A 15,087-nucleotide genomic window follows, 5' to 3' on the forward strand; every position below is an offset into this window, starting at 1 on the left:
GTGCCTGAATATTTCATAAAACCTTTGCCACCACACACACACACACACACCCTTATAAATACACTCATTTGGACCTACTTCAACGTATTCATAATTAATCAAAGCACACACTCATTAACAGAGTCTTTGTTCATCAAAATGCCTGTATTTGTGTGTGTGTGTGTGTGTGTGTGTGTGTGTGTGTGTGTGTGTGTGTGTGTGTGTGTGTGTGTGTGTGTGTGTCTGTGTGTGTGTGTGTGTGTGTGTGTGTGTGTGTGTGTGTGTGTGTGTGTTTGTGTGTGTGGTATTGTGTCTGTGTTTGTCCTCCCACTGCAGTAAATAGAGAAATAAAAGATGAGAGAGTGTTGTGAAGTTCTCCTCCTCTAGCCGCTCAGTCTGGAGTCTTGGCCAAATTTCCGCTGTGGTGTAGGTGTGGTGCCCGTCTCTCTCGTTCTTTCACATAGACACAGAGACAGCGGCAGACAGCGTTGATGTGGGAGTGCTGTCGCTCTCGGCGGGCAGGAGTCCAGCGTTCTGCCACACCAAACCGGGCACCTCCAGAAGAGGACCCCAGGGGTCGGGCAGGTCAAAGGTCAGCTGTCCTTTCTTTTCCCCAGCATTCCCTCTCTTTCTCTCCCGCGGTATCTCTCGATCTTATCAGGTCCCGTCACGACGGCCCGCAGGAACATCCCTGACTTCCTGTTTCTGGAGGTGGTGGGGCGGCAGGAGGTGGACTGGAGGAATGGTGGGACGGCCGCACACACATTTACTGTGAGAATGTCCAGGGGGGAATGGCGGAGCAGACAGCCAGGCGAAGACCACTGTCACGTAGCCAACTTTCACCATCTAAGAGAGGGAGAGACCTTCCCGTCCACACGGCCCACACAACATTTGCCGGTAAATCACTGACGCAGCAGAAGCATGTATCACAAACATGCTATATCACAGTTATATCCATGCCATGCCAGATCTAATGGGCAGTTTGTCTTTTAAAGCTTTTAAACCTTTTTTGTTTTTTACTTAGTGCAGGTTTTCCAGCTGCATTTTTAGTGAGTTAACATACCAAAGAAATATAACACAATAGGCAGTGTGATACAGTTGATTTTAACAAGACCAAAGGGTGTTTTAAGCACAACACTAAGAAATTCCCCTTAACCATGTAAAATTACCATAACATTTTTTTTTTTATCATAATAAAAAAAAAAATCTGGCAAGTAATTAGATTTTTTTTTAAAGTGTATTAAAAAAAAAAAAAAAAACATCTAAAGAAAAAAAAAGAAAATAACATTTTGCAATAAAAATAAACCTACATCATGTTTCAGACTTTTCAATTTTTTCACAACTATTTAGCACATTTTCTTTACAAACCTTTAATGTAACAGATGTTGGGCCAGATCTTTTATTCTGTTGTGAAACAGATAAAAAAAAAAAAAAAAATTATGGAGCTCCTAAAATACATAGTGTGAATTTTCAATTCATGCCAGTTTTAACATTTCTTAAATGAAATGTGCCCACTGCTTGAATTTTCTATTTCTTAACTTCGATTTTCAAAAGTATAATTCAAAATGATATGATCATGTTTAATCTGTTATATTCATTATAAACTTATAAACAAGAGCAGAGATACATTTGTTCCTCTATTCACTTCCCATTAACCATCTTTTTATATTATATCAAATGCATTAGGCAGCTCAGACAAATCAAATTATTCTCAGAAATATTTCTCATAAATCTAATGCCAAAACTGTCCATTACTGTCAGGTAACCTAAAAAGTGTGTTTCATGTAATAACATCTAAATTAATAAAATGTTTTTGTTCGATATATTATTTAAAATGACTTAAGTGGCATGTTTTTGCATTCCACTGTGCAGCTTTTCCATTGTTTTTCTATGTAAACTTGCGCTAGACGGACGTGTTTGACCTTTTGCGCTTAAAACCTGCAGCTCAACTTAAAGAAAATCCTACTTTTAATCATTCCTTTGCTCCGCATCTAATGTTTTTAAACGCAGAATCACGTTCTCTGTTAATGGCCCCTTCCTTCACCTGACTGCATTAATGCACACCGATGACAGTCATTTTAAGCTCAGATCAAGTAGAACAAACTTCTAAAGGTAACTGCACATTAGCAGCTGCACATTTCCCTTCTTACACCCATCACCCTCTGTGCATAATAGCTCTCTCATCTTCCCAAAGGCAAATGCCAGGGCCATTATATTTCAGAAAATGATGACACGTCCTCATAGATAAAACAATAAAAAGCCTCTTGTGGCCTTTTGTGGCCTGTGCCTGAGCTGCCTACTGTACTAATGGAGCTGAATCCACTTCACATGCACATAAAACTCCATTTCCCTCTCAGTGCGATTCTGTGCGGCCTGAACTCTCATGCCTCACCTTGCATTTATTCATAGAGTCGAGAATATTGATGAAGTGCTCAATGGGGGGAGAAATTGGCTGAATGCAGCCGTCTAAGACTGGATGAATTGCATAGGTGTGGAGACAAGAAACCAAAGGACTAATTTGTGGTTTTCACATGGACGTTTGAGAACGTTTAAATGTGGTTACTCCACATTCTTATAAGATAAATCAAAAGCAATCTTTCATTTTTTTACACATGCACTTGGTTTTAAACACATGCACATCGTTTTTCACCATCGGTTTGTGTGTGGAACTACGTGTAACGTTAAGAGTGAAGGTCTTTAACTTTCACATCCTCTTGAGTTAGATGAGGTTAAGTGATTGTGTTCAACTGTTGTTGACCGTGACCCTTCTCAAAGAAGAGAGGCAGGCCAACATCCCATCTCATTAAGAGGTCGGCCTTCCCGACCCAACCAACTCTCAGTGTTTCTTCTATTTTTATAATATCAGGAGTGATGGAGATTGGTCTACTCTCTTTCACATCATCGGCAAACATAATTATTTTTATATTCTCATTTTTACTCGCATGAAGTTAATGGAGCTCATTGTGAAGTGTGAAGTTCATTGTAATCGCAGCTGTATAATGCCTGCATTTTTTCACTAACAGCTGTGCAATAAATGCCACAGTCACCCAGAGCACAGCAGACAATAATGACAATAATGTTTAGATGAGCAATACAAAATACTTACATGTTTGCATACAAACCCAGACAGGGAATAACGCCTCAGTATATATATTTTAAATCGTATATATATATATATATATATATATATATATAGCTACACTGTAAGAAAATGTTGTAGCTCATTACCTAAATACAATATATGCTTCTTAACTATCCAGTTATACTTAAGTCATGTATATTATAGAATGTGACTAAATTAACTGGACTATATTGGGTTACACCAAAGTAAGTAATTTTTAAGGGTCACATATGGAAGAACAAATTTTTCTAGGGTAAAAACTATTTTTAAATAAATTATGGGTTGACCACAAATATTTAGCTGTGAAAACTGTCTATAAATCACTTTAAGTATACAGTAGTTATTTCATGCTACCAAGAAACCAGAGATCAGGCTTTGCTTTATATTCAGGGCAAAGGTTATCCAACATTAGTATGTGTGCGTGTGTTGGGTTTGTGTGTTTTCTTCACTTTGTGTTAACTGGCATATCTTTACATTCACGCTCATTGTTACAAGTTGTTAACACTCAAGTGCACAGCTTTCTTTGCGGTCCCAAGCACCCCCCCCCCCCCCCCCCCCCCCCCCCCCCAGTACAAACAGGGTTTGTGTGTGTGCGCAAGTGTGTTATGATTTAGTGTATGTGCCCTATATGAGTGTGTGTACAGCAGGTCTAAAACAATGGCCCTCTCAGATTACATCTCTCTGTCTGTGGAGGCTGTAAAGGGGGGCAGGAGAACTCCCACTGGCTAACCCTCCCGCCTCTTCTGTCCGGGACAACGCTCTGATTGGCTCAGGCCACGTATATATTTACAGCATGGGTTCACCAAAACTCACTACAACTTTCAAACTCAGCACAAGAACTGTATACCGTCTGGAGGGCAGGAGTAACAAAACACTAACATCTGTGGGGATTTTATACTTCTGAAACATCCAAATCAAAGCCTTTTCTAACTTTTCCTTTTTTTCTCCCTTGTTTTACGATTCGTTTCATTTGTGTTAGTGGTCAGTCTGTATTTAAAGTAACTTAAAGTAGCATAAAGGCGTCCTGGTGTTTCTTCTATCCAAAGACAACAGCTTGCTTTAACCGTGGTGGTCTTGCTGGAATGAATATATCTGAGTCTAGTTGCTGTCAAGAGGCCAGTTCTCAGCCCAGCCAGGTTGTGGAGCGCGGGACATGGGGTGCCTCCTCCAGCACTCTGGGCCCTGACCGGGGACATGGTTTTGACCGCAGCCGGACCACAGAGCTGGCGCCGGTGCCCGGCTCTGGAACGCGGACTGGGTCCCGGATCGGAGGGTCCGCAGCAGAGGTCAGGACGGGAAGCCCGGACTCAACCCGCCCTGGAGCTCTGACCTTGGGCCCCGGTGAGGGGAAATCAGGGGGGGAGTCGAGGATCAGGAGGCCTATGAATGCCTTCATGGTGTGGGCAAAAGATGAACGAAAACGTCTGGCCGTCCAGAACCCGGACCTGCATAACGCCGTGCTCAGTAAGATGCTGGGTAAGACATTCGCTGTCCATCATGGGGGTTATGCTGGGGTCATACTAGTACTTCGGCAGGGTGCGATGTCACAGACAGAGCATATTTGGAAAGGGGTGTTTCAAAGTCAGGTTAAGAGTAAAAAATAAAAAAAAACATTAATTGTCTGAGTTGCCTAATTATTACAAAAAACAAGTAATCAAATAAAATATTAAAATATATAAATTGATATAAAATAAATACTTTATTTTAAGGTGTTGTAATTTTACATTGAAGTACTATGTAATGTTAAATAACAACTAGTATTTACTTTAGGGTTAGTTGCTATGCATGATTTACTGTTATTACTACAGTAAGTGCATGTAACATATGTAATACAATGTTCCCTGTTAGGTTAACATGAGGTTAATAGCTGAATAATTTTTGGTCTTGGTCTTAAAATACTTCAAATTGCAAGTAAACATGACCACATTATCACTTAAATCTTTAGAAAAGGTCCATAAAATGAAGGTCATGATCATTTTTGTATTTTTTGTTTAAATTATACTCGTTTTGCACGTCCCAATTTGCATCCTGATACTTCTACAATCAAGCTGTTCGTTGTTTAATCTAACTACAAGCTAAATGTTATAATCATGCAACGTGCTTGCATTTAGTTTATTACTATATAACTGAACTGAGTATGCAGCTCAGATTATAAATGAGAAAACGAGCCTTGGGCACACATGAAGAAGTCATTTAAAAAGTTTGGGAATCTTGCACAATATTTGTATTTGGCTGTTTCTCTGGGAGACGTTTTGATGTCCTTATTTTTTTTTTAAATATAACAGGGCTGCGGCAGACACACAAGCTGCCGATTGTCTGCAGCCATTGACCCATTAATAATTCAAATACTACAACCCAGCACCAGTTACATGTAATGATTCGCTCATGTCACACACGCTTGTCAGCTTGTGTTACGTACGTCTATTTTCGCCAAAAACAAACGCTGCTGCAAATGTAATCATCGTGACAGCTATTTTAAAAGGTTGTGCATGATTATATTTGTATATTGATTCCAGAGAGCTTAATTAAATACTTTTTATAAATAACCAAATGACTCAACAACCTGGGACTTGTTTGTTTCTGTATTAAATTAGAACAATTTAGATAATATTGTGTTAAAAATGATATTTATAAACCACTAAATCAAAATTTAGCATGACTCCTGAAGCACTAACACTGATTGGATGATGTTTTTAGGTCAGTCCTGGAAGGCTCTGAGCACACTAGACAAGCGTCCGTTTGTGGAGGAAGCTGAACGGCTCCGCTTGCAACACCTCCAGGATCACCCCAACTACAAATACCGTCCTCGCCGCAAGAAACAGCCCAAGAAGATGAAACGAGTGGAACCGGGTCTGCTCCTCCAAGGCCTGGCCCACGGAGGTCCGGGACCCGGAGACGCCTACTCGCCCCACCGCCATGCCCATCATCTGCTGCCTCCTCTGGGACACTTCCGAGACCTCCACCACTCTGGAGCTCCAGAGCTGGAGAGTTTCGGCCTGCCGACGCCAGAGATGTCCCCTCTAGACGTGTTGGAGGAGGGAGGCGGAGATTCTGTGTTTTTCCCCCCTCACATGCAGGAAGATGTGGGTCTGACTTCATGGATAAACTACCACCAGCATCCAAACCATCAGACTGGCCACCACCCTCACCACAACTCCCATAACCTCCAGCATTCCCACCCACACCTCAACCAGAAGTCTCCGCTGGCCTGCCTCCCACTGCAGGAGAAATGCCTGGTGGTCGAGTCCACGAACCCTAACAGTCTCTACCCCAACATGAGCCTCCCAGAATCCTCCAAGGCTCCTCACACTCCCACACCTACAGGCTATTACGGTCAGATATACGGGAGCAGTCAGCCCCAACCCGCCTTCACCTCTCATTTGGGCCAGCTGTCTCCTCCGCCCGAGACCTCGGCTGTGGCCCAGGTCGCTCCGCCCTCTCTGGACGCTGTGGACCAGCTGGGACCCTCGGCTGAATTCTGGGGCGAAGTGGACAGGATTGAGTTTGACCAATACCTTAGTGCAAGCAGGACTCGATTGAGCAGGAACGCCCCTTGCGAGGAGAGCAGTGCTTTGATATCAGCCCTGTCCGACGCCAGCAGCGCCGTCTACTACAGCGCATGCATTACGGGATAAAACTGCGAACTCCACGCAGACCTGAAGTCTGGTGCACATACGAGTCTCAGATCTTTTGAATCATTCGAGTTACCTTCTTCAGGGAATCATCTTGCACCGTTTCACGAATCACTGGAGTTTACTGAACTCTATACATGTCAAGGATGGTTCTCACAATATAGACTTCACTAAATTGCATTTCACAGTATGACTAGTCATTTCTGGTCTTGATAACCTGTACTTTCTAAGACTGTGGTCGAATTTAACCGATAATTTTGCTGACTCCATCCAGCTACTGTATGCTTACGGTCTCAAATGAGGGTACTGGGACGTGGAAGTCAAGAATGTGAATATTTTGTTGCTATATATACATATGTCTTTCTATTTGCTTTTTATATTATTTCTATTTTTATAGACATTTTATATAAGGTTGAATGAAAATACGTTTTGCACTGGGTATGTGAAAACCACTCAAGACTCTTTTATACTGCACTTAATATCTTTCAAATACACTTTTCCATGACATCTGAAGTATTTCGATCTATTGGCGACTAATTTATCGTGCATTCTTCCCTTTTGTGTGGCTGAATATGTTTGAATTGGGACATGTGGACATGAAATTTTGTAATCCTCTTAGCACTTGAGGAACATGCTGAGTTGGTAATAACTCTCCCCCTTTTGGTAATAATTATCTTCAAATAAAAAGAGTTTGCAATAAAAAATGTCTCAGAGCTATTAAATCAAAGCAATTAAATTGAAAACACACAATTGTATATAGTATTTAACTAACACACTTTCCCACACCACAGAGTGCATGTGCTTTCTAGACGTTTGTTTCTTTTTAAAAACAGTTTTTAATTAAAGAAATTGTATTACACATCAAAATGTATCAATGCATTTTTTTTTTGCTAAATAAAGTTGTCACTAAATGTTGGGTGCTTGTCAAAATCATTACACATGCATTAGGTGCATATTTTCCTGATTTATGTAAAATGGTGATGTGGCTGCAATTGTTGTTGCCTTTTGAGAGAAACAGAGAGCGAGAGCGTTCAGGGCCGCAATGTTTAAGTTGTAATCCGGTCTCGTCTCTCTGATTCCCTCCTCCAAGATTTTTGATCAGCCACAAAATGAGTTTGGCTCTTTAAGCTATTTTTTCCCCTAAAACCACGGACAAAAAGAAAACATTTTCGACTGAGGAGAACAAAACTAAAACTGTCTTCTCTTATGTCTTCATACAAAAAAAGGCAGCTCTGAGATTAATGAAATGCTCCCTGATGTTGATTCATTCAATACTTGAGAACAAAAAGATTGAAATAAGAGTGTTTTTCAAGAGGGAAATTACTCTTTCCAAAGCATTTACATTTCAGTCAGGATGCCTAGTGTGTGTGTGTGTGTGTGTTCTTTACATCAAATGATACATTTCATGTCTTATTTTCCCCCATATCATGCTGACTATATTCGGATGTCTGTTGAATGACACACCACAGATTCTCTTGCCAAGACGTTAAGTGGTCTCAGGTCCAGGTCAGCTGTTGTGCGGTAAAGTTTCATCCCGCCAATTAATTAGCCATAAAATTAGCAGGAATGTCAAAACAGAGGAAGATCCTGGGGAAACTGGGGATGTTGGGATAGCAGGAATCTGTGTGTTGGAGAATATCTCCCTGCATGTGCAGCAGGGGGAAGGATGTTAAAGGGAAGAGGAGCTTTTTTTCACCCCTGACCGGCTCCCTAAATGGAAAGAACAACACTGACCGATCATGCAGGTCCAGTTATTCTGAAGTCCGATGTGCAGGTCAGCAAAACGACGTGTATTTTGAGCTGCGCTCTATTTTGTGTGTGACAGCAGACCAGAAAAATGCTACTCTTGTGGTCGTCAATGGAATTGCGCCTTATCTTTCACAGTTTATGGGTTATTGGCCATCTGTGCCTTTGTGAAGGCAATGCCCCCATGGTGAATTTGTATTTATTTATTTATTTAAAAACAATTCACATTAAACTGATTGTAAAGCTTTTGACTTTTTTGAAAGGATAAATAAGCAAAACTCAACTCGGCAGGCTTCAGCAATCTCAAGTTTAAAACAATGTTTCAACTTAAGCTAACAGACCTCTTAAGTCTTTGTATCTCATAATCAGTGAACTGACCAGTGTTTGTTTTCTAAGATTTGGGGCCTAAAAATAAAGAGGTTCAAAGCATTCTCAATGCCTTTGAACATTTTTGCTACGTTTTTGCTTACACTGTTTCTACACCTGCATAGTTCTGATAGCAGAGCTCCAGACAGAAAAAAATAGGATGTTGTCATGTTGTGATTGTGGTTACAACATCCAAATAAAGTTCTCTTACGATTCAACCTTAAAACTGGATATCATACGTTAAACAGTAATATTTTATGTAAAATATTTGATTTTTTTTAGATTTTAGATTAATCTAATTTATTATGGAATACTAGGCCTCCCTTTATAAATTCATTCAACAAAACTTTGATCACGTATCTGTTGAAATATTTCAACAGATATCTGTTGAAATATGTTCAACAGGAGATGAGGTTCTGCAAAACACTTAACTTCTAGTTGCTCCAGAGGCGTGCGACCTCTGACATATATAGCAATTGTAAGTCGCTTTGGATAAAAGCGTCAGCTAAATGAATAAATGTAAAATGTAAATATTTAGTAAATAGACTGATGTAAATCTCACAAATCTAAAATATACTATATATCACATTAAAGGTGCTATATGTATTTTTTAGCGGCCTCTATCGGTGATGTTTCAGATTGCAACCAAGTTTTACAAGAGCGCTCGTGCTCTTGCGCGTGCTCGAACACTCATGGTACCGGCCACACTGAGACTTTCAACACACCGGAGAAAGCATCACACAACATGCTGGAAACTCATGTAAACTCCCACTGCAACGTTACAATATTAGGCTACTTTTATCAGCTTGACGTTGAACTAATGCTCCATGCTCGTACCATGATAACGTTACATTGACTGCATTTAGCCGACATGTGGTGTTATCTAGCATAAGGCATTTCACTAACTATCCGTGTATCTTTCACAATCAGCAATGTCAACATAGGTGAATGTATAACATGATTATACACTAATACGAAAACGGTTAGTGAACTAGACTGAACAATTTCAGTGTAACAGTAAGATCGTAGGAAGTAACATTACTGTCCTGAACGTGTCTGTAAATGTGTATTATAAACAATATGATAGCAGTGGGATGAGTGACGTTAGACAGTAGATCTAGTACATAAAATAAAAGTTACATCCTAAAGCACCTACTTTTTGTTATCCTGAAACAGTCTTTTGTATGCATTTCATGTTTCATATGTTGTAGTTTACCTTGCTATTTCATTACAGTTTACCATTATTTCAGCATATCTGAAAACTTGTAATTTATCACAATAAAAATATCTCTCCATAATTCAAACGCTCTGCCGATGTTGATCCGTGTTTTCGTCCTAAGTCGATATGATTCACGTTTGGCCTGACGAGCTTCAGCAGATGCATTTTTGTTTTATTTTTTTATATTTATGTGGAGTTTGTGTTGCAGTCTGTGTTGTGCTGGAGGCAGGTCGTTTTTTGGTGTTCTTAGACACATGTCGTTCGCTGCAGTGCCGTCGCATAGACTGTATATAAAAAGGAGAGAGGCTCGGGAGCGCGCATGCACGTCACATCCGATGGATTTTGCAGAAAATCCGACCCGGAGACTTCACATAGAAATAGGAATACTGGCCTTCAGAGGTAATAGCAAAACCCGACAAGTGGATCATTGTAATGTGTGATTACAACCCCTTCATACACAGGCAATAAAAAAAGGATTCATTTTAGAAGAAAAGTTACATATAGCACCTTTAACGGTTCCCCATATTTCAAATATGACTGTAAAATGACACTGACTGGTCGGCTTAACAGAGATTAAACTAAGATTAAAATTATTGTTACATATGTTTATTTTTTGTCAAACCTACTGTGAGTCAGTCTGGAGCCCTACTATGCTAATAAGAATATAAAGGCTTATTGAGGAGAGGCATGCAAAAAAAAAAAAAAAAAAAATTATATTAAGCCTAGTTGTCTTTTTATATTTGTAAGTGATTAGATGTATAGTTTTGGCTTGGTAAATGATAAAACATTTTTTGAATAATGCCGTAGACTTACATTGAAGATGGACCTGAATCCACTGTATCTCTTTTTTCCCCTATTAAATTACCTCAGAGCATGCAGACGTCATGCAATGTGTTCATCTGTTCGGAGGCATATGTCTGATTTTTGGGAAGGCAATGGTGTGAGACAGTTCGAGGAGGCAATTATTCCAAATCATTTTAATGACAGACCTTGGCTCAGGCATTTCAGCATTGTATACTGTGTGCAATGAGATGAGATGAGGTTCTGTTTAGTCCACTTATCACATGATCTGTTGAGGCAAAGTCGCATGTTTTTTTTTTTTTTTTTTTTTTTGCACATCGAGGAATTGGTTTAGTAAATGTGTTCCGTCATGATTTATGCGCATGTTTTCTTATCGGATAATAATACAATTATCCACCTCATCTCATACGTTTTTTAGGTTAGACTTTATTTCGATAGTCCACTATAAACATTCCAACCCGATCTCAAGGCAATTTGTATGAATTTTACGAGGTGGCTAATTCGTATAAATTCATACGACCTCAATCGTACGAATTCGTAAGATTTCTGCTAAATCGTAGACCTACATACTTTACGAGTTGCCCAATTCGTATGAATTCGTACGAATGACCTACCCCTGACCCCGCCCCTAAACCTACTCATCACTGGGGTTTAGACAAAGCATATACGAGTGAGGTCATACGAATTCGTACGAATTAGCCACCTTTTACTCACTCGGAACTATGCAACTACATGTCAAGTAACTATCATTAATTTGCAACTACAAGCCAACCAACTCTCAAAGTATTAGACTCTTGACATGTAGTTGAAAAGTTACTTACAGTCAGTAGAATGTCGGTTGGGGCAGAGGTGGAAAGAGTAATAGAATATTCTACTCAAGTAAAAGTACTACTACTTCAATGAAATTTTACTTAAGTACAAGTAAAAGTACTGGTCTAAAAATCTACTCAAGTAAAAGTAAAAAGTAGCTCATTTAAAATTTACTCAGAGTAAAAGTTACTGAGTTACTTTTTTAACAGCGGGTGGGGGAATCCCCCGTGTAGGGTTGTATTAATGGTATGAGATTTTCACAGTATGATAACGTCTCAGAAAATATCACGGTTCCCTTTCAAGGGAACTTCGAGCTGCGTTTGAGACGCGGTGGGAACGCTCTGCGTGATTGCGTCATGAAGCACGTGTAAAATCAGTCCAATGGAAGCCCGATACGTCATAGGTGACGTCATAGACCAGGAAACTATAAAGCACCCTTGAAAACAGACCGCGACAGCTTCTGTAGTCTTCAGCAAGCGCTCTCTGTGATTCTGTCCTTGTCTATTTATTGTTGTTTGTCAAGCCCAATATATATATCACTATCTATCATTATGGCGAGCAAAGCAATATTATAGACGTTGTGTTGTTCCCTGCCCTCGTTACATCACGGGTGGGGACACACATCAGCTTTTTGTTTCTGTTTGGGAGTGGAGCATGCAACAGTCATTTCTCGAGGGATCTGACTGTGCATTGCGAGAAGCTGTCCGTGAGGACGCTCCGCTCTCGCCGGGCGTTCTTCGAGGAGGACGGTTCGGTTCGCGTTCCCCGAGCGGGTCTCTCTGTTGCCGAGGTTCGGAGACGGCTCGTATTTCGGGGTTCGAAAACGGATCTGACAGCGGGGGTTGGGACGGGCTCCGCCCTTTCTCAGCTTTCACATGCCAGATCTAGTGTGCTGCGATTTCCAGTTCCGAGGAATTGGTATCGTTAGTGTTTTGTTTAAAAAGAAAGAAAACAAATACAAATCTTTTTAAAAAGGCAGATGTTTGAGTTTTCAATGAATACATTTTCCAGCTCATAACTCTGTTGAATAAAGAGGAGCTTTTTTAAAGAAAAAAAGGAGGTTTTATCTAGTGCTGTTGCCAGTTAAATATTTACTGGCCAGCTGAACATTATGAGATTGAAAATAAAGAAGAGTTTGTTAGATGAACTGTATCTTAAAACAGGAAAACTCTGTATCTCAGCCTCCTCGTCGGGGACTGTGGTTTTTCCCTATCTCCACACTGAGGTGTCGAGATCGTGGAATAAACCGGTTTGTATTTTATGTGTTTAATCCCCAGATGTCTGACTATAGTAATGTTTGGGTATTAAGTATCATAGTATGACATTGCCTCGGGTTAAAGAGACGCTTGCGAGCTTTCTCTCTCCCGAGTCGGCGTTATCGTTATTAACCCCGACGTTACCCACCAGCCATCTTAATAATGAGTACATTTTTATTGGGCAGCGCTGGTGGGTAGAGTATATAAGGACATGGATTATGTGAGGGGCGACTCTCTGAGGAGGGTCGCAGCGCTGCCAGTTCGGTTGTTTCCTGCTGGTGGCCGCAGAGTGATATATATGTATATATATATATGTAAGTTTTTCTGATATAAAGATAAAGGAAAATAAAGATATAATTATGTCTGTTCTTCTGGACGCTCCGCTTTCAAGAAAACTAAGAAATAAACCATTCAGCGGCGTTCCAGAGGTTTCTTCCTCACCAATCTAATGTTCCTGAGAACTATTATGCTCCTCTCAGCACAAAGTGCAAAACAGAGCGTCGCCATTCGGGCTCCTCCGCAATTGAGGGGTACCTGGGTGGCGGTCGCAGTCTAGCCAGTTAGAGACATGCAAGATCTGAGGACTGTTTTATCTCTAAAATAGCTTTGACAAAGGAGAAGCCCTGACGCCGAGGCGATCTGGCTTCTAAGGGTGGTCCCCTCTGGGGTAGGGACGGTTTTGAGAAATCGTTTCTCCTCAGCACCCTTTGGGGTGCGACTCTCTGAGGAGGGTCGCAGTACTGCCAGTTCGGTTTCCCTGCCGGTTCGCCGTTTCAGGGCACCAAGGTGTCAGTGTCCCCAAACGAGCCTTCAAATAAAAGAAGAGCAGTCAGTTCGGTTTCCCTGCCGGTTCGCCGTTTCAGGGCGCCGAAGTGCCTGCTTTTTTCAACGATCCTCCGAGGAGGGTCGTAGGAACTAAGCTAGTTAGAGGTAGGCAAGATCTGAGGACTGTCATCATCTCTAATAAAGCTTAGACAAGAAGTCCTGTCGCAAGAAAACGAGGCTATCAGGCTTCTGAGGGCTCCTCCGGGGCAGGGACGGTTTTGAGAAATCGTTTCTCCTCGGCGACCTCTGGGGTGCGACTCTCTGAGGAGGGTCGCAGCGCTGCCAGTTAGGTTGTTCCCTGCCGGTTCGCCGTTCAGGGCACCGAGGTGTCAGCGTCCCCATACGATCCTTCGAGGAGGATCGTAGAGCGGTCAGTTCGGTTGTTCCCTGCCGGTTCGCCGCTTCAGGGCACCGTAGTGACTGTTCAACCAAGGGACGGTTTTGAGAAATCGTTTTTCCTCTGGGGTGCAACTCTTTGAGGAGGGTTGCAGCGCTGCCAGTTCGGTTGTTCCCTGCCGGTTCGCCGTTCAGGGCACCGAGGTGTCAGCATCCCCATACGATCCTCTGAGGAGGGTCGTAGAATGGTCAGTTCGGTTGTTCCCTGCCGGTTCGCCGCTTCAGGGCGCCGTAGTGACTGTTCAAACAAATCCAGAGGCCAGTCTTGAGAGACTGGTTCCCCTAGTAAATTTCTGGCAGCGTGGAAACTACTGCCACATATTTCTCAGTGGGTCCTGCACACTATAGAAAAGGGTTTCAGAATTCAGTTCGGTTCTCGTTCGCCCAGATTTCTAGGGGTCCTCCTCTCATTGGTGGACCCCGAGCAGGCTTTGGTTATGGAGCAGGAAGTACTGTCACTTCTGCAAAAGGAGCTGTAGAAGGGGTTCCTCCTCCCAGCAGACAGCCATTACTTCATTGTTTCCGAAAGAGGATGAGGGAGGTTCCCGAGGTTTGCTTTCGGGGGCGAAGCATACCATTATCGGGTTCTTCCATTCGGCCTAGGTTTATTACCCCACACCTTTACAGTATGCGTGGATGCAGCTCTGGCTCTTCTGAGACTCCAGGGCATTCGCGTATTATACTACATCAATGATTGGTTGTTCCTAGCTCAATCTGAGTTTATGGCAGTTCGGCATCGAGATGTCGTTCTGTCTCATTAAGGATGTTGGAGTTGCCTCTCAACGCCAAGAAGAGTGTGCTCTGAGGACCACTTTTCTAGGTGTAGCAATTCTTACAGCCGTAATGGGGTATATCTAGGCCAGTCACTCACTGTGAAACAGTTTCAGACGGGTGGGTCTCATGGCAGTTGCGTCCAACGTATTACTTTTGGCCTTC

At 41.8% G+C, this 15,087-nt stretch overlaps 1 protein-coding gene across 2 annotated transcripts; it reads left to right on the plus strand.

The window, feature by feature from the left end:
• Window positions 1-250: 250 nt before the first annotated feature.
• On the plus strand, window positions 251-7,643 carry sox18 (SRY-box transcription factor 18). 2 transcript variants are annotated; one of them, XM_056250008.1, is made up of 4 exons: window positions 251-571; window positions 663-876; window positions 4,147-4,576; window positions 5,798-7,643. In XM_056250008.1, exons 1-4 carry the CDS (start codon window positions 471-473, stop codon window positions 6,733-6,735), a joined length of 1,683 nt encoding a protein of 560 aa, XP_056105983.1. In that variant the 5' UTR covers window positions 251-470; the 3' UTR covers window positions 6,736-7,643. The 2 variants fall into 2 exon arrangements, with proteins under 2 accessions (XP_056105983.1, XP_056105984.1); XM_056250009.1 differs by having other exon boundaries at window positions 253-571; window positions 641-876.
• The last annotated feature ends 7,444 nt before the right edge of the window (window positions 7,644-15,087 follow it).

The sequence above is a fragment of the Rhinichthys klamathensis genome, unplaced genomic scaffold (genome assembly GCF_029890125.1).
Source record: "Rhinichthys klamathensis goyatoka isolate OS25496 unplaced genomic scaffold, OSU_Roscu_1.1 h1tg000066l_1, whole genome shotgun sequence".
NCBI classification, from domain to species: Eukaryota; Metazoa; Chordata; class Actinopteri; order Cypriniformes; family Leuciscidae; genus Rhinichthys; species Rhinichthys klamathensis.